Here is a 23,423-nt window from a genome sequence, read left to right on the forward strand (position 1 = left end):
CTCACGTAATCACACTGTTTACGAACTCTATTTATGGGCGATGTTCCGGTCAGATACAATGTTAATTTAAATATTTTTTAAAGTGCTAAAAACGGCTTTTGACATTAATTTTCAAAATGTTCTTCGTTATTGTTCTCCACAGAAAATCACGTATTATGTGCGTCCCATTTGCAGAGGCTGCCAAAATATCTATCGCATCCTCGAAAAAGCTACAAGGTCGAAAAACGCATTACGATTTGCGAACGATCGATGATCAATTTTCGGACTTTGATCACACTGAGCCAGAAATAGAAGAACAGTTGGCCGAACTAAGTTACTAGGCCGGGCCAAAACAACGGGCCCACTCCTAGGCTTCCACGCCAAGGTCGAAAAGTTGCTATTTTCTCGCTATCTCTCGAACGGTTTGTTTACAATCGCTAAAAACAAACTTGGAGTGTTTTCCATTCTTGGACGAGAGGATGAAATAAATGACAGGGCTATCTTGCAGAAACGTGGAAACACTTATGCCATTTATTTATGGCATTTATCTTAAGTACAAATACAGAGGAGAGGAAGTGAATGTTGGCCAATTTTTGTTTACAAATACAATCTTGAAAAATTTATTGGCGAAATCTCCATGCGCCGTGTTCGAAATTAATCTTTAGTTCAAATTTTCGCACAATTTACATTTATTGCCATATTTCGCAAGATAGCAACACGTGTAGGTGATTACTAGTCACGTTGCGACTTTAGATTCGTTCAATCGCAGATTCAAACAAAAGTATACAACCCAATTTGAAATCGGCAGTCATCTTCTTGATACGCACTTAGTTACGTTTTAACGCAACACCGACGTCAAAACTGTGAATCCATTGTCCACCTTGCTTCTACGTCAACAGGGTTTGACGCCTTGGTTTTAAATAGCACTTACAGACCAACGTCTTGTTTCATTTTTGAATGATTTCGATGCCTATCTTCTCAATCGTCTTTCTTCTTATGTGAAAATAAAGTCGGTATTTCGGCTCCCTATCACAAAATCACCGCATGTTTCTCATTTAACCAACAACTGCACAGCTGTAGCTATGATGACCGCTAAGTGAGGATGTCCGCATTCATCTGCGACTACGTCTTGGACGAGTTGAAAAGCGATTTTAATTCCAAGTCGCCGCTTTGGCACTCCACGACGACGGACGCACGAGATGTCTTAGTTGAAAACCTCGTGACATATGTGTTTGCCAACCTACCAAACAACCTAGGTTTAACAACATCGACGTGTGCCTCATCTCATTCCCCTTGGGGCGCAAGATAGAAGTCTGGGAAGTCCTGGTCGAGAGTGACCACCGACTGATACGTGGATTTTCCAATAGAAACTCTTTTACATACGATCCGGTCCGGCTCAACTCGTATTGCTCGAGCACAATTCCTGTGTATCCTCCCCGTGATGCTATATGCCACGATCCGCAAGAGAGATCCTCAGGGAGACTGACAGAGTTGGTCCGTCATACGAGTCAAGTATCCTTACTGCTCGAGCGGTAACATTCTGGTGGTGTGAAAGAGTGGACAGGCTAAAAAGGTAGGTAGTGCGCACATTGGAGTCAAAGCCGCAGTGGTCCTATAAGTCAGTCTGCAAAAGATATAAACTGGAAGTGATGAAAGTCAAGTGTGGATCATGGCAGCGTTTTGTCGGCCAACCCCTCTAAAGTAGTATACCGCATATCCTCTCAAAAGCAAACTCGCTTCGCTTCTTGTTCCAATGTTAGACGGTTGTTTCCGAACAGCAAAGGATGGACGCGATTTGGAATATCCTCTTCTCTGACGGCGATCCGACAGAAGACGAACCCCTCCACGCCGAAATGCGTTTCCCACAATTCAACCTGAAATCCAGACAAGACTGCGTGGTCACAATGCAAGATGTCCCTGCACAAGCGCCAAGAATCCTCAAAAACCAAGCTCCTGGACTGGACGAAATTCACGGAAACGTACTAAGAACGTTGCTGGAGACCCTTTCTGACATTCTCGCCATGTCCAGCGTCGTCGGTCGCTCGGCAGTCCTTACATCTATCGTGCTCCCTCTTTTGTCTTTTTTTGAGGTACACCCCGTTTTGTCCGTGTCCAATCACAAATTGCGCGACGAAATAATTCGTTTCGGCTGTTTCCTTTTGGTCCACCTGTTGACCGACTTTGTCCACGACTCCCGGGCCCTTGCATTCTGCTTCCCAAGCGTTAAAGATTCTTACCCTCGAACCTCGCGCTGATCTTCAATCTTAGTGGGGGTGTGCTTGCCACCACGAACAGATCTGTATTTGATACAGTGCGGTATTCTCAGCGCCATTTTTCTTTGTAACCTGTCTACTAACTCCCTAACTTTCCTACTGCGAATAGCGCTGCCCCACACCTCGCTTCCATATAGCATCATGTTGTTCACCGCCGAGGCTATCGCCCTTCTTTTACCCTCTCGTGGCCCGCCTGTGTTCCACATCAGTCGATTTAACTTCTCCGCCATTCTACTGGCTTTCTCTGCGTGCTGTATGAAGGTTAGGCTCCTGTCTATCTTCAATCCTAATATCTCCATTGACATTTCTAGTGGTACTCTCGTATGGTCTACCATCAGATTAACCTCCGGAAGTCTCCTTCTCCCGGCGATCAGGGCTGCCTTGGTTTCACTTCCTACTAATTTAAGGCCTCGGTCCTCCGTCCATCTTTGCACCTTCGAAATGATCCTCTGAGCCTTTTGAGCGGCGCACTCTAACTTGCGGTCTCTAGTCACTACACTAACGTCATCCGCGTAAGGTAAGGTCCACCCCTGTCGGGACTCCCAGTCTTAACATCCCGTCGTACGCAATATTCCACAGGAGTGGCCCTAACACTGACCCTTGTGGCACTCCTCCGTTGGACACAAAAAGGTAACTCTTCCCAGACGGTAATTTCCCTACGTTCTTCCTGTCATTGAGATAACTATATACCACTCTCCTCAAGTAGCCAGTACCCTTTCTTCCCAGTTCTTCCATGATGATCTTCGTCGGGATCGAGTTGAAAGCATTTTGTACGTCTTGTAGCGGCGAGCTCTGTCGTTGGGGTGAGTCCAGATGCGGGTTTTCGATGAAGTGTAGCGCGAGGTCGAGCTGGCAAGGCGAGACCTGGTTCTGCAGGTGGAGAGCTTTTTGTTTCTTGAAGTGCAGTCGAAGCAGGAATTGCGTTGCACTTTGCAGAGTTCGTGGCTCCACTTTTAAACATTTGCGGTCAGGGACGCCACACTTTCATCGGTTGGCCATTTTGACCAATGAGGGCGCAGCACGTTTTAGTTTGCTGCCGGATGTGAAACATTTTCTTACCCATTCTTTAAGAACGGTAGGGTCTTTGGGAAACGTAAAAAACGAGATTTTATTTACACCAGGATCAGGAATTTTAGAGTGGCTTTTACATGTAGCTATGCTACAAGTGTTACCGCCACTACAAAAGTGCCTATAATTGATGAACTAACCTTTCAATCACGGATATGACATAAAATCCAAAAAATTCACTTATATTGCACCAAACAGGTATCTACAGCTAATCCTTATGCGCTTCAAAATTCAACAAATTTTAAACAAATAAACTATAACTCAAGAAAATTCCACAAAAATAAGCACCCGCGCGACTACAAACAACGCTGAACGTCAATGTCTGTATTCTCGATGACGTATACATTCCGTCCCTCCCGCTTCCGCCCACATAGTTCCTAGGTAACCTTTGAAATAAAATAACCTTGGTTCTCCTGTGCACAGGTCATGATGGATGCGCCTTAAACATGGTGCGATGCTGACCAAAGGAAAACCTAATGTTTGCTCTCGGTCGATCACCATATACGCCCATGTCCGTTCCCCTTTCTGTTAGGGACCCGTCTGTAAATTACACGAGTCCCTCAGGTTTGAGGAACGGGCAGTCTGTCCGAGAGTCAATTTACAACTCTTTAATTTGATCTTAGTGAGACAGCCTGGATCACATTCCTTCTTGCGAGGAGGGGATCGGATCTGAGGGTTTCCTCCCACATTCACACGTGCCCAACGCTGCCTCGATCCTTCCACTCATCCCAATCGTTTTAGCCAAATGGAAGCCTTCCGAGCGTCTGCCTCCACAACTAAGTGTAAAGGCTCTAGGCCCAAAAATGCCTCCATGATTAAAGATTGGCCTGGTTTTCATGGCTCCAGTGACTCCCAGACAGGAAAGTCACTGAACCTTTCCTAGCTGATTCCTATAGGCTGTAAATTCGGTCTTTTCCGGGTTAACGGCTACTGCACTACCTATCCACCTGCATGAGCTCTTTCACGTTGTTTAGAAATTTGCCAGTTATGACGATCGCGTATCCCTGTGCGCTCCTTCCTAGTACCAGGCACCACAGCAGTGGAAACAGCACTCCACCCTGCGGGCTTCCTCTAGTAACCGATGAGCTCATCTCCGCTTCCCGATTGAGGATGTAATGACTCTGCTTCCGAGCATGGCGCGGATCCATCTTACGATTGACCCATCAATGCCAGAGCCTTCAGCAACCTCACGAATTGAATAAACTTGGTGTTATTAAATGGACCGTCGATATCTAGCAACGGTCTCAGGGCCCCCACTCCCCTCTATTGGCAGAGATTCCGTTCTCCAGCCTGCACACGAGGCGGTGTAGAGCTCTCTCCGTGGACATACCAGCCCTGTAAGCATTTTGAAATTGATGTAGTAGTCTAATAAGGACTAATACCCAATTTCCTTATGTATGCATCCACCAGCTTCTCTACCGTTTTTACAAGAAACGATGATAGGCTGATGGGCCTGTAATCCTCCGCCATGTCATGTTTGGTACGACCTGGCTTAGGTAGGTAGGTATACAACTCTCACATTTCTCCAACTTTCGAGGATATGCCCTAAAGTCAGGGAGACTAAAAAGAAGTCCACCAAATGTAAGAACAACAGCTCCATGTCCTTCTACAGTAGAGCCGGGAATATCCCGTCCGATCATGCACTCTTAAATGGACTCGACGTGTTGACCGCCCATTTCAGTGATCTCTCGGTATAACCACCCGGGCAGCTACTTTCCAGTCGATCAGCCTTACACCCACCCGGGTTCCTCCTTTTGGTGAGTCCGAAAGTAGGTTTCCAAGAGACATGTGAGAGCTTCACCCGCGGTAGACGTATATCTGCCGTATGGAACCCTCAGTGCTTTCAAAGGATCTTACGAAGTTTTTGAAACTCAGGACGACCCTCCATGTTACCACAGAAGGTCATCCATGACCCTCGTTGAGACCTTCGAATATGGTCCTTATACCTGCGCTGAGCGATCTTAAGATCGTCCAAGTCCGCAGACAGTTTAGTTCGAACTTCGTCCTGAAACCAGGATTTTGCCTGTGGAGGCGCTTCAAGATGGTGGCCGTGACATCCCGGAGCCCGTATAACATAATCATCACCTTGGTTACTCTAGAGACGTGCCTCTGAACTTTCAGAACGCTCCGCGCCATCCCAGGGTCTAATAAAGGGGGATCGACCAGTCCAAGGTCCATTGGTCCTCGTATTCGGCCACAATGGTACCTTGCGGATTCCAAGCGAGAAAATCCCCTCCCCCCCTCCATCCCGTTAACAACTGCATAGTCCTCCTCCCCTTCCTCGGCCGCTTATCGTGATCGAATAAAATTCGTTATATCTCAAGAACAGATTGTCGGAAGAGGGTACTCACAATGGGCGATTGGGACGTCTGGAAGAAATGTATTGATTGGTGATGTTAAAGCTTTAAGAACAAATATCTCAAAAACGGTTTGTCCGAGGGAACTGCTCCCAAGGGCAAAATGAATCGTCTGGACGAGACATATGTATTGGCGAGGTCGAAGCGAATATATTGAAAACGAATTATCGGAAGGGGATACTCATAAACGGTAAGTGGAACGTCAGGACGAGACATATGTACCGGTGACTTCACAGCTTAATTAACAACTTAATCCTGAATATCTCGAAAATGTTGGAGGAAAGTATCAACAAAGAGAAAATGTAATATTTGAGAATTTTTCCAAGTACCTCTTCTAGCATTATTGAAAAATGTTCGCGTAGAAAGGCTTCTTTATTGACACTCGAGTAGGACCTTTTAACGGCAAAAGGTTGTGCAATGAGACGTGCAGAACGAACTGTTTTATTTAGAGATTAATGTTTTAAATTCTTAATCCAACTGGCAACAGTTTTCCATTAAGGGATCACAAAGATTCTGTAACCACAAACCAAATGTGCGGTTTTAGCGATATGCTTTTGAACCATTGTTCCATAAATAGAGCAGTAATCATAATCCTGTTTCGATATAGCTAAAAATATTATGTTTAAGACAATTGCCAAGTGTGCATTTAAATATTTAAACAAAGACCTCCCTTTTACCATGTTAGGCCAAAGTACCAAATAATCGCCTGGTATCCGCATCTTTGCGAGATACATCACAACATTTTGCAAAATTCCATTTGGATTTTGACTACGAATTCAAAAGCCACTATTTTTTCTGTACTGCGATAGGCTACTTTTGTACCTAATCATCTTCAAATTTCCTTAGACTGATCTCCAAGGATCATTATCATTGTCTCTTAATCGTAATAATGAACAACACAGCACCCCCCCCCCCCTCACCCCAAATACGGAAAACGGTGTTACTTTGAACGTCAAAATTACGCCAGCGTGCCCAATGTTTAAGTATTCTTAGGCTGGTTGTCAACCAGAATAAATGTTAATGTGGGAATTCGTAAATCGCACGAATTAATACTATCTACACTAGAAAAGATGGGGGACGAAAGCAACCAAGCACTTTTCACATACCAAAAAAAAAAAGAAGAAAAGGAGGATTACAAAGTTTCACGGCATTACATAAAAGATTATTTTTACTACACAGTGTTATTTTCGAGTTATTGTGTATTATTCTATTTTTAGCTGTATGGATAGCATGTCACATTCAAAATATTCAAGATACATTCAATGTAATCTCGTTTTGCATCTCATTATGACGATACTATTTCTCAATGATTATATGTCTTTCTGTGTTCTAATGTTCTAAATGTGGATATAAATACATGGAACTCGAACTCGAAATTGGGCGCATGCCTGTTGAGGGCCCAAAACAAGAGAGGGATAATAATAAATAATAATGTCAAGCAAAACATAATGGCACTCGAAAACCATAAAACAGACCAATCAGAAGTGGTGCCCATGTTGTCTAAATCCTCGTTAAAGTCATTTTAGAGTCGTTTTGGAACCGCACTTTTTGTATATTACTGCTTAGGCCTCGGGAACGATCTCAACGCGGGGGAATCTTGCCGTTTGGAGGATCAATTTGTAATCTCGTTTAAATATTTGATAGAGGCAACAACAGGGGTAACAATATAAACAATTATAAATTTGCGCAACCCTTCTTCAGATAAAGCGCATTTTGATATGTCTCGTCTAGACGTTCCAACCGCCCTTTGAGAGTATCCTTCTCAGACACTCCGTTCTGCAGATATTGGCACTGAATGTTTTGACATCACTAATGGATATATTTCTTCCAGACGTTCCAATCCCATGTTTCCTCCCCCCCCCCCCCCCATTTCTAGTACCACTAAAGGCATGCGTATGCATGAAAAATCTGAAACAAATTGGTTGGCGCATGTTTCACTTTCAGAAACAGCATCTCAGGAATAATGCGGGGATCCTCCTTAAGACAATAAATTTGCAAACAATTCCGGAACCCCCATGACAATTGCTTTAAAAGTAGTTCAAAACCGCAGAAATGGGCCCTATTGACCGTTAAAAGATGGGTGATAGAGGAAAACCAATATAAAAATTTGATTCAAATAAATCGTGAACCACAAATTCCTCGTTTGGGAGTCTGAAAATCCCAAAATTTTAGTTTCTTTTTTAATTGTTTCTTCGGCGTAGAAAGTTAGGACGTATTTAAAAAAATTGGTAATGAGGGATGAAATTTGATAACGAATACAAACTTAGCTTTTGAAAATTGCAAAAGAAAATGTTAATTGGTAAATTTCCCGAATTCGAATATCTCCCAAAGATTTAGGGATGTTTCTATTCTGGCTAATGGCTATTCGTTGCTCTTGACTCTATAACGAAATAGGTTTGAAATCCTTCAATCCCATGTTCTCGACTATTAATTCATATATCTGTGGGATTTTAAAGACCTTGTCGTTTATGCAACATTTTGATGCCTCGAAGTCTTTATGGATTGACAAGAAATTTTAGCTTTTGGTGACCATTTGCAAGTTCAAAAAGTATATTATAATTTAAAAATAATGGAAATAAAATAAAATCATATTTTGTCTAATTAAGTGGGTTGTTTATTCTTAATTCCATGATTGCCAAGGAAATGTCACTTGACGTTTGCTTATAAAAATCACAGTCTTTGTAAATAAAGTGACTTCGATTGAAAAATACAATACATCGTCTATTCAATGGCTTGTTGCGAAAGCAGAAGAAAAGTTGGTAGATGCAAAATCCAAATTCAGTTAAGCCTATTAAGTATAATGAATATGAAAAGTTGTTGAATGTTAATAGATTGTAGGAAAAATTATTTTCAACTTCCTTCAAAATCTACATCAGTGATTTTGTTATCTTGCACCTATCAGAAATTGCTTAGCTTTGATTTTTGAAATCTCGACAAGTATGATGGAGATCTTTTAAAATGTGGAAAATCACATCAGAGATTCTGTTATTTTGGCCATACCAAAATCTAGCGTGGAGTGGCCCATTCAATATCATCTACCATAGAAATGTAAGTAATGTGGTTACCCCAACCTCGATCATTCACTGCATTCTTGGTCTAATCATTTTTCTTTTCATCGAGGACGGTAACAACACCACATCGTTATTGTCAAACCTCTTCAAGTTCATTTCGTTTTCTTATCGTCCTAGTACCTAGTATCTTTTGACGTCTTGATGCTTATCTCACTCATTCACTTTAATCATTTTCTTAGTTTTTGTGTTTGTGACTCATTCATTCATGGTTGTTGTTTGTCGCTGCCTATGTCTTATCAGCTTTAAGAAAATGTGTTTTTAACCTTTAACCATCGGCTTCTTCAAATAATTTGAACGGTTTCAAGTGAATCTGTTTGCTGTTCCCATCAGTCAACAAAACCACTTCCAAAAAGTTGTTTCACTCAGTTCTTATAAATTATAGTATTTTACATTCGTGTTCATACAATTGCCATATCTATTTTTAGGACAATCCACAAGTGGGAGCGCTTATGATGTCGCTCGATCGGCCCCTAGACGTCGTAGTAGTAGTTAGTATTTTACTAAATTTTTCAACTCTTGCTGAAACATTTTGGTCCTTTTGGAAACTATGTTCCGAAACGTCTAAAACTTTTTAATATTTTTCAAAAATCAGTTAACTTCTTTGCCTTACAATTGAGGCTTTAAAACGTTGCATAAAATTGGTTTCAAATGGTTTACATTACCACGATTTTGGAATTTTATATACGAGGGCCACCACAGTTTAAATTTGGCCAAGTTGCGTATTTTGATGCTTAACAAAATGCCGTTTTGAGACTGAAAAAATTCCAAATGCGTTCGGAGATATCCTGAAAAATTTTTTAAAATTTTTTCAAAAAGATACTTCAAAATAAATGATCCATTAATATTGCCACTTTTTTCCTTCCACAAGATGCTAGTTTTAAATTTTAAGTCATCTACGGGCAACGTTTTTAGGAATTATTAGCGCTATTTCTTATTAAAAAATAGTGATATTTTAGAAATCAGAAAAAATGCTCTATCAAATGACACAAAAAGTAAAAATGACCTCCATAAGAAAAAACAAAGTTGATTATGGTTAACCGAAGTAGTCGGAATTTTTTCAGTGTTCAAAACGGCATTTTGTTAAGCATCAAAATACGCAACTTTGCCAAATTTAAACTACCTACCTATCTCTTACAGTTTCCGAGATCCCCATGGTGGTCCTCGAATTTGAATCAGCCTGTGTATACATTATACATATTATATTCGTCCCAATTTCTGGAACAATATGGGAGGATTTCAGTCCAATCTTTTAAACTTCAAGGGACGTTAAGCCGTAACATTCTCAAAATTACAATATTCCAAGATTGGAATTTTCTATTGTTGACAGCAATATTGAATTCTTAGCGCAGATTGTGGAGAAACGCTGAAATCTCAGAATGTTTATGTTTTCGTATATCGGTACAACGTTTACACAGTTTTAAAAACATTTAAGAACAGACACAAAATGAAGACAAAAATTGGTTTGCAGCACCGTTCAGCAATGTGCTATTTTGCGTAAAAAGTTCTGAAACACCCTAGATAGTTCTATGTGTACTGCAGAAGAAAACAAGTTAAAAAGTAATCGTAAACGATTTACATAAAGCGCATTTCCACTTGCATTCATTTCCCATTTGTAAGATGCAACTTCTGATAAAATCGTAAAAATCCGGCCACAAATATGAAAGATAGCGTTGCACATGGGCAATCCATTTTTGACGTGCTACTTCAATTTCAGTTTATGAGAAGAATTTCATTTCAATGCTTTTCTAAATAAGAAAGTTGGAACTGCGCATGCGCAAACCTAAATTTTAAAACTAATGTTAGATTTTCCTTTGTTCCAAGCGCCTAAGTATCAAATTTCACTTAAATAGTTCCATAGATAAAAAAGTTGGCACGGCGCATGCGCAAAATAAAATTTTGAAACTGGCGCTAGATTTTCCTTTATTCCAAGTGCCTATGTATCACATTTCATTTAAATTCTTCCATAAATAAAAAAGTTGGCACTGCGCATGCGCAAAGCCAAATTTTGAAACTGGCGTTTGATTTTCCTTTATCCAAGTGCCTATGTATCAAATTTCGTTTAAATTCTTCCATAAATAAAAAAGTTGGCACTGCGCATGCGCAAAACCAAATTTTGAAATTGGCGTTTGATTTTCCTTTATTCCAAGTGCCTATGTATCAAATTTCATTCAAATACTTTTATAAGTAAAAAAGTTTGCAATTCGGTTTATAAATGGTCGAGATGCGAAAAGGGCACTGTGAATTTTGAATCGATTCGATTCAACTTTTGGCATTGCGTATTATATGGCTAAAGCTATGCCCATATTGAATTTCATGCAATTCAGTTCATAACTAACGGAGATGTAAAAGCGATCGAACATTTCTAAACAAAGTTATCGTTCACACGGACAGATAGATGGACAGACAGACAAAGGAACAGACGGAGAGACCAACCGGCAGGCGACAGATAGCAATGCAAAATTATAAACGATCTCTAGGATCGTTAATAAACGGCAAAAGTGTAAAATTATGGAACATGTAAAAAACGGTTTTTTGTTTTTTTTACAATAACTTTTTTTGTAAGCGGTACAGAAAAAATTCCTTCCTTGGTACAAGACTCGACACCATAACGAACCAAATAGCGAAAAAAGTAGAACAATAGCTCTTAAGATAGTCGTCGCAAAACGAGCGGACGGACGGACGGACAAAGTGGCCACAATAGCGCATTTTTTTTTATTTTTGTGGAAATGCGCTAAAAATTGAAAAATCAGTTTTGAGACTTTTAGCTACTCTCACAGTTTTCAATATATTTAGTTCGTTCTTTTTTTTGAGTTCGGTAGCTTATAGCTGTTATACCTGAGCCAAGAAAAATCTTGACGATTAATATGCGCGTGCGCAGGCGGCGCAATATCAACTTTCTTATTTATTAATATATTTTGTTGAAATTTTAAACACAGACACTTCTAGTAAAGGCACAGATATCGCATATAGTAAAAATAAGGCGCAATGCCAACTTTCTTATTTATGAAGATATTTCTTTGAAAAAAAAAACCGTAGATGTCTCGAGTAAAAAAAAACATGGAAAATGCCTTAGGACGAAAACCTTTTTACTTGTTTCTATACATACACATTATTTTTGAGTTTTTTCTATCAAAGCGGACACCTTTTATATTAAAATTTAAGTAATAATTTTCATAATTCATAAACAGTTAAAAATAGCACTGTAATGTAAAAAATAATCCGTTAAATAGTAGTATAAACTGCCGTAATCGTTGAATTGAACCAATATGTCCTGTTATTTTATTTTTAGCGCATTTTTGAAAAAAATACGCTATTATATTCGTTATGGGGGGCTGGCTGGCTGTCCGGCTGAGATCTCAGCAATTGCAATAGCTATAGACTTCAAACTTCTATAGTGTAGATGTGCAGGCTCTAGTCTATTCTGAGTTATGTTACTCGTGAGATCGATAATTTTAAACTTTGCTAATTAAATACTGATCGACATTACCAAAAATGCGCTTTCATCATGCATATGCTGATTTACAACTTGTTTAGTACGGGATGACTGTGCAAAAATTATTTTTTAATTTGGTTCCGTTCGTTCGCTCATTTTTCCTCGTGGAATATTTACGAATTCCCACATTAAAATTCATTCTTGTGGTTGACGACAGTTAAAGAAAATTCCCAAATCTGTTGTTCATTACAACTTTACTTTACCTTAACGATTTGGAAGTTTAAATTGTTAATTCAGTATTTATTAACGCCACAGTCTCGTCGTCAAAATCTAAACGGAATGTAAAATATCGTTTTTTGGGCGGGGGAGGGGCTAATATGCTCATAAATAGCACTCAAAATGAGTTTTTAGATCAGATTTTTTTGCTTATTTCAAGTTCTAAAAAAATTTTGAAACCGGTGATTAATTCTGAAACCATTTTCAATAACCGATCGGGCTAAAGTATTGTAATGGGGTATTGAAGGCCTTTTTTAAACATTGTCCCCGATTAAAGATGGCAGTGTGCGTTAATAAGCCATTTAGTAGACGTTCTTTAACTAATAAAGAACAGAAGGGAATAGTTTTAGGGCAAAATTATGAGGATTCGTGGTTAAGAGTAAATTAAAATTAATCAATTCGCGTTTTGCCATCATAAATTGGAGTCTTGCTCGATTAAGGACTGTACTAACTAAACACACGCTTTTTCGCTGCAAACAAATTCAGTTACGTCACCGTTAGTGAACAAAAGGGGATTAAACTTCATTGTTGGAATACGTAACTCCGAAATTAGTGCAAATGCCCGCAATTGAAAAAACATGAACCGAAAATGAAAAAAGGCTACCACATTCTCTTGGTCGGTACCCTCTTCCGATATTCCGCTCACCCTCAATTCGCTTGGACCAAATCAGTAAGATCTTGTCGAGGGCTGCCACATTCCCTTTGTCGTTTGTCGGTACTCGCACTTCCGACGTCCCGCTCACACACAATTCGTGTTTGAAGTTTTCACTCCGCCAAGATCTTATCGGAGGCTACCACCTTCCCTTTGTCGGTTACTTGTGGTAACCTCGCAAAGTGTTTCCAATTTTGTTGGTGTTAATAAAATCGTGGTTTGCTCGTAACTTTTAAAATAGAGGGATATACCAGAAAAGACATAGTTCGACAATTTTTGCAGTAGGAAAGAGAAAAAAAAAATTTTTAAATGATATTGGCACGTCTTTGAATAGGTTTTGTCGTATGCCCTTTCCGATTTTGCAAATTTTTTTCAAAATTCCTACCATGAGACGGCGCACCCCCGTGCGAAAAAATTCTGATTTCGCCGAAATTTGGTATCTGGGGTTTTTGAACATGAAAATCAGGAATCTCAAATCAGTTTATGAAAATTCGAAAAAAAAATCCACTGCATTTCTTGGCCGGACAACGACAATGGAGAGAATTCCACGAAATTTATTGTGTACAACTGTACATACTTGATGAGTTGGGGGACAAAATTGTCCCCCCGCCTAATAGTAGTGGAATTTTTTTTCGAATTTTCAAAAACTAATTTCAGATTCGTGATTTTCATGTCAAAAACCCCCAACTACCAAATTTCGTCGAGATCAGAATTTTTTTCGTACCCCCATTTAGGAGTGCGCCCTTCCGTGGTAGGAATTTTTACAAAATCGAAAAAGGCATATCCCAAAACCTATTCAATGACGTGTAACTTTTATGGTTTGCTGAGGAAAAAATTAAAGAAGAAATATAAATTTCACTACTTCTTTGAGGGTGGCTTCCGAAATAGTTGGACTCTCGATTTATTTGGAAAAAGTTTTTTTACACACTTATGTAACACGCGGTATAAGTCAAGTAAAAAGTAAAATTAAAAATAAAATTAGGTACGTGATTAAGAAATAGCATTATTATTATTAAAATTCTTAAAGAGCTCAACCTTCAAGTCTTGCATATATTTTTTACCGTTTAGCAACCCACAAAATTTCTTTGAAAGGATTTGAGTTTGTCCGTTTCAGAATTAATCGAAGAAAATTTCCGATTTAGAGGGAGAATTTGCGAGTTTACTTAGAATTTCAAAATTTTGATTTCAAACAGGAAAACACTGTTGCAAGTTGGGAATATCTCGGTAATGAATCATGTAATTAACTATTTCACTTTGAAGATTCCGCACCCTTTGTCTTATAATGAAGGCTTGTGTTGTGCCTAACAAAATTTACATATACTACACCCTAGTCAAGCATTATGCACCTTTCTAATTAGCATTCTCCGTGTCACACCCCGTTAATTCACCATTTATACCCCACATTGTGTCATTGAACTTCGTAAAAAACTAAATGGACAAACGGTAATGAAAGTGTTGCCTCGCGGGCGGCTACGTTTCCACCCACCGGACTTACATTTCAATTACAACACCCTCACACTGCTACGCCAATAAAGCAACGTTTCACTCATTACACGGCCTTGTCAAGATCTACGATTGCAATCGGCAATGCATTGTACATATGTATGCAGTTAGCTCAACGAGATTTTTTTTATTTACTCCGATACAGTGTAATTGATTACAATGACGTTGGGACCGTGAGAATGTCAATTATGTAACTGAAAAACAGAGTCATCGCCATTTCCTTTTCTTGCAAATTCAATCATTGAACTTTGAATCCGAACGTAACTGGTTTAAATTGGCCGATCTTCACGGAATGGCGAAGAACAAAAAGAATGGCGGCGACAGCAACAACATTCTCTCTTCAGTTTGAAGCTTTGCAACTCGAGGCATTGAACTTAATTTATACAAACGTGCATCTAAAAATTCCTTTCCCTGCTCGTTTTCCTTTTATTTCGTTTGTTTTTAAAATTAGCATGCGTGAAAAGTATTTTAAGAACTTGAAAGGTGCTTGACTTCGTTCAGAACGCACAATTTCCTCGTTTTGGAAGTTGCGAGCGTCTTCCCGAGAAAACAAATGGTGTCGTTGTCATTGAACTTTGGTTAATGCATCCTATGCAATGCCTATTGTTTGACTGCGGTTAGTCAATTTCGTAGAAAAACCACCCACAAAGTTCAATCGAAGTGATGTGTAATGTTTCTGGAGACAACGCGGTTGTTTTTTGCAAGCATACCGAAGACTTCTTCGAAAAGGCAACATTCTTACCGTCTTGAGCAGGTGCTGCACAGGGTTCGATATGGGGACAATTATTGTTGTAGATTTTGGCCTTTATTAAGGAATGAATTCGATGGAGCTAACTGAACAAAGAAACGCCTACTTTGTACTAGTTCAGCAAACTTGAACTATGTCAAAGAGAATAATTATTATGTGGTGAAAGTTTTAAATAGTCTCGCAATGAAGTTGCTTTTTTTAAAGTGTCTTTATTCTACAGTGGGCGGTTTTAGTGTTTAACTAACTTTTCTTTGATTTCCGCCTCTTTCTCTCAACTCCTCTTCACAATATTTATTATATTTATGCTGTTTAACTTTAATTCGGGCGGTGGTTATGTATTTCTTCTATACATTTTTTTCTTTGCATTTGTACCTGTAGAGTTCCATCATTTTGTTTTTTAGAATGCTCTTTTTAATTACTTCCCCAATTCTTGTACGCGTTGATAGTAAGGGTGTCAAGTGACGAGTATATTGCGTCATTGTCACGTCATGTAGACGTTATTTCGGTCTAAGCACCAAAAATAAAAACAGGACACCCTGTATATGAGAATATTTCAATTTACTAAGTAAATTTTGGGATTATTTACTAAATATCAGCACAGAATTACTTCGTTTCTTTTGAATTTGTATCTCTATGTTGTTTTTCGTTTTAGAAATTTTGTAAATCTGTAAGTCCTACTTCTTCTTGGAGTCCACAATCCTCGGATTGCTTGGACGCAGTCCTCCACCCTTTCCTATACTGCGCTAATCTTTTCACTTCTACATAACTACTTTTACCTACGTCCTTAACTATTTGGTCTGTGTACTGTTTACCTAAATTTTATCTCTTTTGTTATTCAGTTTAGATCATCTGGTCGCCTGAGATATGAGGTTTTGTCGTTCCGCGAAATCCAATTAACGTACAGGTTCTAGTGCTGGTATCGAAAACGCAGGTATTTCGTAAAATTGCGCGTTCCATATGGTGGAGAAGTGGGCGATTTATTTGAACATTCTTAAAAGGGAATTTTATGGCGGAAGTGGTGTTTCCTTAAATACTGGAGAAAACGGAGCTGCTAGTTTTCGCGACGGTTGAAGAGCGTGTACATTCTTTTATGGTAAATTACTGGCAATCAGACCTATTTGTTTTATTGAAGACGCAGACAGCGAGGTCTTTAAATAAGGTTTTCTTCTTATTAAAAGTTAAAAGTACCTACCGTCTGAGCAGCCACCGACAATTTGTCATCCTATCCAAGTGAGTTTTGTTTGTCATGTAATTCTGTGTGATTAATCAACGTGAAGTTCAGAAGCTGTCAGCGTTTGTGTGCGAATTAAGCTTTGCTTTGTTAGAATTGTGCGCCACAGACAACATACGCGGTTAGCAGAATCTGCATCGTTAGACTTTATTGGTTTTGAAAAGGGGGTGTTTTGTTACAAGAAATTTAGTGGGTCTTTGTATGTCGATACACGTTCAGTGTGCGCTCAGCTGCGTTGAAATCAAAACGAGTTTGATACCGACAGAAACAATGGCACACATAATTTTCTGCCAAGTAAGCCAGCTGAGCAGATTCTAACAAACTGGATGGATACCCGTCTTCTAGATGGCTTTGCGGCGCCTATAGTTCTAACAAACCGAAGCTTTAAATGCGCCTTGTATCACAAACTTGAAACGACCAGATTATTTAGATTATTAAGAAAAAAAAACTGTACGTAATTTTAAGATTTCCTCTGTTAATTGTCGACCGGCTGTATGCGGGGTAATATGTCCAAACAAGTCAAGGATTTTGTTTTAATTTATTTTATCCAACACCTCTATGTTATCCAGTCATTATCATGACGAAATTAAACGAGTAAGGTATAATATAACCCACTAATGAGTTATGGACGTAAAATAACTCACTAGCAAGATAAAGTACAGGAACCATAAGTAAATCCATATAAATTTTCTGACTAAATTTTTTGTTGTTTATTATTCCCCATAGCAACGAATTATTGCTTTTGTATTCCATGCACTCTAGCTTTTCGCGGAACACGCAGTTTTTAAGATTTCCACGTTTTAAACCAGCTTGAGGAGGTGTTGGATAAAGTTTTGTATGGTGCACGTGTGTTAATTACAAATAAGTCACTTGAGAAAATAACCCCACTCGGCCTGACGGCCTCGTGGGCTTACTTTTTTCTCGCGTGACTTATTTGTAATATAACACACTTATACCATAAATAACTATTAATGTGTTGCGATATTTTTGTCATTATTAATCAATCAATTGTGTGTTTATTCGAATCCAAAGTGCGACCCATATAGAGTTTTCATGTTATTCGTGCCCAAGATTTATTTCAGGTGTTAATCAAAAGGGCTGTAGTAAATTCTTTTAAATTTTCGGAAGTCGACCAAGGCCACCGAGTCTTTCAGATTGAATAATTTTAAGGCACATGTGTTTTGAAGGTATCAATGTGAATGTGCCTGAAGGGCTGGTTTTGTTTGGGAAGAATTCGTGGGTTTATAATGGGAGTAAAGGACACTTTATGGACATGAGAGCCCAAATTTATTCCAAACCAGAAGAGGCGAAATAGCAATTTAGTTGAGCACGGTTTAGGAATAAATATTGTGTGCTCTTCTGGGCCAAATTACTATGACCAATTGTTTTTGGGCCCGAATTTTTCCGACTGGAGAATATTCCAGGAGAGAATATACCTGTAGTCTTCGACATCCACTGGCCAAAGCCGATGTTTCTTAGAGGTGAACCTTTCAAGACCGAGGAGGCACATTTTTTGGGCAAGGAGGATGATTTCTGGTACGAATATACCAGAGGAAAAATTCATTGCAGCGAATATACCTGGAAAGCAGAGTAATGGGGATGCGAATGTACCTAAGGGCAGGATTGAATTTCCATGGGACGAGGATTCCAGGTGCGAATATCTCGGAGACAAATATACCACTTGAGGGCGATAATTATGGCACATCTGAAATGATATTGTGATCACTAGTAATGTACACTGGAATATAGAATATAATTTTGGCTTACACTGACACTGTGCTTGAAAATAATGCAAATGTAATTGTCCCTGGACTGAGACCAGATTTATTTTGCGGGAGGACGAATATTTGAAGTGCGAATTTTACAGGGACGGATGTACCCGGTGGCCAAATTCTTGGTGGGCAAATATTCTATAAACCGACGTATCTGGAATGGGAGTTTCTTCCGATGGTATGATTTTGGTTTCGAGTATTCGGGCAAGTGGAACGAATGGACCTAGGAGTGAATTTCTGGAAGTAAATTTGTCTGAGATCTGGTTTCTTGAGTTTGAATTTTTTGGAAGCGTTTATTCCAGGCGACTACCATGGAAGCCATATTTCTTGCTGGTGACTATTAAGAGAGCACGGGTTCTGATTTCCTGAGGGTGCGAGAGCTTTTGATTCCAGGGGCAAATATTCCAAGGTGAATCTACTTATTCTACGCACCGAGGCGAAGTGAATTTACAAAAGGTGAGCCATGCATCACTAGTTTATGAACCAATTTCATACGAGGACTTTATGCTCTATCGCATGTCAACACATGAGCGAGAAAGAGATGGTAATATTTGAAATAGTTAGACATTGGTTCACAAACTAGTGACGCAGGGCTCGTCTTTCGTGAATTCAACTTTATAAGTTTATTTCTTGCAGCGAATGTACTTGTAGGGCAAATTTCTTGGTATATTATTGGTTGTGTTTTTGCCTAGAATCATCTATTCTGAGGTTTAATGGAGAGGAGGTCGGCAGATATAAATGCCGTAGGCAAATTTTCTGCGACAGTTTTTCATAGAGACAGATATTCTGGGGAGCATTCCTCGTTTGCAAATGTCCTACTGCCATTTATCCATTAGAGGCTTTTCATGGGAACGAGATGGAACTTTCCGTAGGTGACTGTACCCAGACATCCTTTAACGAATATACCAGGAACGAATATCCCAGAGACTGATTTTTTACGGACGTAGGGCAGATTTCTTAGGAGTATAATTTTTGAGGGTGATTATTCCAGGAGATAGTTTTTCGAGAAGGAGATTTGTTGGAGGAATCTTTTTCTTAAGCGAGTGCACCGAGAGCGCAAATATTCTGGAAGTGAATTGACAGATATGACATGTGTTTCCCATGTGTTCTTCAAAATTATCGCATTCCATCCTTCCTAGCAGGCGAATTTTTATAAGAAATCGAATTTTCTTCCATTTCCTAGGATGAGTTTCCTCAGACAAGAATATTCTGGAAAACGTCTGTTTTGGGAGAAAGCATGTTTTCATTGCAATGGTTTTTTCCTAGTAAAATGATTTTCCATGTGTGGATATCTCAAAGATTAATTTTCCGAGGACGAGTATACCTGAAGAATAATTTCTCCGAGATTTTTTTCGGCAAATTGTCTGCCCAAATACGAATGTATCTGGGATGAAGGGCATTTTTCGACGAGATTCGAATATCGCGGTGGCAAAAGTGCCCAGAGGGCAGATTTGTTATATGGGAGCAAATGCTTCACATACTAATGTATCTGGAGGGCGGATTTGTCGGGGTACGGTGATTACACGGGCGAACTTTCCTGAGGTGAAAGGGCCCATCGTATAGAAATCTGGAGGGTGAGTGCTCATGACGTGCAGACTGTTTAGGGGTATATTTTCTAGCTAGGATAATTCCATAGGCAACTACGGAGCGAATGTACTTACTTGAGGACCTTTGTACATCTAGGATAGATTTATAGGTGGAAGATGCACATGAAGGGATCAGGGAAGAGGACGGCACATGTTCGTGATGGATCAGTGAATTTGCAGAAAAAGGTGATTCCAGATTAGAGTACCTATACCAGCTGTCTGGCAAATTTCTTGATGAGACTATTCTGGGAGCCTGATACGACAGTCCTTTGGGAAAATGTGACTCGGGGAAAATTTTACTTTCGAGTACTGGTCCAATTTTCCTGGCCCGAATATATACGGAGAAGAGTGATGATTCTGGAAGTAAATTGCTGAGTGGTGAAAGTTCTTACGGATGAGTTTTTCAGGGGACGAGGACACAAAGTACAGTTTTCCAGGATATTCCGGATGAAGTATATTTGAGCCAATTCATCTATTCCGAAAGAGAAAGATTTCTTGGGGGTGAATCTTACAACGTCCCGGAAGTCAGTTTTTTTTAGACGACTGGGAAAGAATGAATCTGGGGAGCAAATATGACAACTTTTCCTTTTATCGCATTATATTCTTTGCTAGAAACGAATTTTCCTGGAGGGTGAGTTTGCTTAGGGTGGGAATGTACCTTGGACGAATTTTCTTTCAAAAATGGGGGATAGTTATCAAGTAACCGGATGCATTGAATTATCGCGAGGGTGAATTTTCCAAGGAACTACAAGACTTAAAGTGAAGATTTCTTGAAGGCGCGAATATACTTAGGAACTGGAGATAAATTTTCGACGAGGGATTCTTCTAGAGACAAGTTTTCCAACATGCAATAGTATCTCACGGACCTTTGAGGATTAGAGTTCTTGTGGGGAGGGCGTGTGACAATTATTGGGGTTGAATTATTCGAGGATGAATATTCTGGAGACGAATGTGCCTGTGTTTCAGATTTCTTGGGTGAATTTTCCGCGGTAGATGATTCCAGAGGTACCTGGAGGCTAGATGGCTTGGGGACGATTGTTGTATCTTGGGCCAAATTTCCTGAGGAGCGCGTTGATCCCATCTCGTGTCGCTCCTACGCTTAATCATAAATCAATTTAAAATTATCTGAGAGACAAGCGACATGTTTGCATTAATATATTATTAATAAATGATCATGTCTCGCTATACAATTCAGACATGACCTTTCCCATTGCTCACGATTTCAAATTTCAAGGCTGTGCGCCGATTTCTATTATAAACATTCGTCTCCACGTGAACACCCGATAATGATACTAAATTTACAAAGTTACGATATTTATCAGGCGTGTCTAAACCATTACTTTCACGTGTATACAATATCGGTATTGCATTTTTATGGTCAAAACGTGATTTTGAGAAACATTTATTCTTTTCAACTTGTGCAACGTATTGCGAGTGGTGCTGAGATCTGAACTATCGGGCGGACGAAATTTCATGCGATATTTTTCTGCCAAAGGTGATTACTTTAGAAAGCCAAAACATGCGAAATTTTGTAGTATTATCCACCTGCGCCATTCTTCTTTTACAGTTTTAGCCTGCACTTCACGAACTATTAGATTAGGTACGTATTATAATATTTCACGATAAAAAATGTTTTCTGTTCATCCATTCATCCATGCATGTTAGTGACCAAATTTAGGGCAAAATCAATATTTCGTTGTGGAAAGACATTACGTATCAACCAAATGTTGTGCTCTCTGTGTCTCGATCGATTGTTAGTCAGTTTGGTTGGGTAATCCTCAAACTGTAGGTTTCACGGTACAAAATGTGAAGTAATATCGTGGTCGATGCACAAAGTAAGAAAGAACCGCTAAGTTTGGTCTGGGTCTATCACACTTCCGATAATATGGTGTTTTCTTACGAAAATCACGGTCACGCACATTTATTGCAAAACGCAGGACAAACTAAAATAGACCTACATAGGAAATAGAAGATAAATGGTGGGGGGATAAATTTGACATCAGGTAGATAACTTCCGTTGTGAATACTGTCGTTTCCATGTAAATTAACTGTCCGGTAGCGGTACTTAAAATTTCAAACTTAAGAAGTTCCCCAACACGGAATTTTGAAACTTGGCCGGATTCTTCATGTTTCAGTTAAACTTATCCAAGAGATAAGCTCCATTGTGTGTAGCTAAAAGTGTGTGAGTGGTAGCCGAGGCTAGCTTGGTCTCGAAATTTGCGTTCAATCCGTTTTCGTATTTTCTACTCGGCACTAAGGTAGATAAAAATAAATGTTTAGGATTGGACAATTTGAATTGCGGAAACTGGCAAAGCCCTGTGGGCAGCTGCGAAGAGGTGCTTTGCGCTTGCGTGTTGAGGGAAATTCTCCGTTTACGTAAAAATTAAAAAAGGAGGAACTTCGGAAATAGGGGAATCAAGTCTAACCTCGATCGCAATAGCGTGCGAGTTCACCGGTGCGAAAAGAGCGCTTAGGTATAGCGGCCAAGAACCTCCGGAAATGCACGAAGTATCAGTGGCGTGCATGTTACACAAAATTCATTTCGCGACCAGATTCTTATGTATACTATACCCACATTGTAGCGACAAAAATAAGAAATTTACATGTGCCGTAACCAAAACCAAAGGTTAATTATAACAACCCCTTTATCCTATCTTGAAAATAGTACATGGAAAAACTTTCCACGCAATTCGTTCATTAAATAAAGAGAAAAACTGTAAAAATAAAAAATCCACACTGCCGTCAGCTCACAGGTGGTGAGTTCGAATCCCACAACTTGCCAGTTTTTAATGGTACAGAATATCTCCTGACTACCATGGTTCGGAGGGCATTTAGAACTGGGGGTCCCGGAATTTGACTTTTCTATTCTTGTGCACTGGGAGCTCGACTTACGTTTTCGAGAAATTTGGCACGGTTTGAAGGCGTTAAAATTCATCCAACAATCTTCCATAAAGGGGAAGCAGTTCAGGTTGAGTCACAACAGTTCAACTATATCGCCCCAAAAGCGATCCAGTTTTCAGTTGTTCTCGGAGGGGACCTTTTCAAAGATTTGTAACCTACAGAAAAATACCAATATTTGTAAGAAAATTACCAGGAGTTTATGGTGCATAAAAGATTTAGATAGGGAACTTAGGATGAAACCTAACCACAAGATATGTGTTGTATTATCTGTATTCATTGGAAATAAATTCATGTTTTAAATCAGAAAAAAATGTAAAGGAAAATGGAATTGGATCGCCTTCTTGTTCCACCCACGTCCTCCGTCACCTCGCAAGCAAACTTCGACACAGTCGGAAACGTAGTTTTCAAAGCAGCAACTGCACTCCCCCCCTCCACGGTTGGTTCTAAAGGGACTTATGGCTTGGTCATTGCCCTAATTGACTAGGTATCGTTCAAGACGAACTGACAACCAGACACAGGAATTTTGGATCTGACAATTTTTCATTTGAACCATGACTATTATGATTCTAGGCA

The 23,423-nt window shown here is 39.5% G+C and overlaps 1 protein-coding gene across 2 annotated transcripts in view; it reads left to right on the plus strand.

Moving 5' to 3' along the window:
- LOC116178399 (protein pinocchio-like) overlaps window positions 1–23,423 on the plus strand; it is a 104,360-nt gene that overhangs the window by 66,079 nt on the left and 14,858 nt on the right. Inside the window, exon 1 of one of the 2 annotated variants that reach the window (XM_031497893.1) lies at window positions 21,408–21,549. The exons of the other annotated variant lie outside the window; for it this stretch is intronic. Within the exon in view, the coding sequence (XP_031353753.1) occupies window positions 21,423–21,549 (127 nt within the window). The 5' untranslated portion in view covers window positions 21,408–21,422. Of the gene's footprint in view, window positions 1–21,407; window positions 21,550–23,423 lie in introns of those variants that run through there. 2 annotated transcript variants of the gene reach the window in all.

The sequence above is a fragment of the Photinus pyralis genome, unplaced genomic scaffold (assembly GCF_008802855.1).
Source record: "Photinus pyralis isolate 1611_PpyrPB1 unplaced genomic scaffold, Ppyr1.3 Ppyr1.4_LG8, whole genome shotgun sequence".
NCBI lineage: Eukaryota > Metazoa > Arthropoda > Insecta > Coleoptera > Lampyridae > Photinus > Photinus pyralis.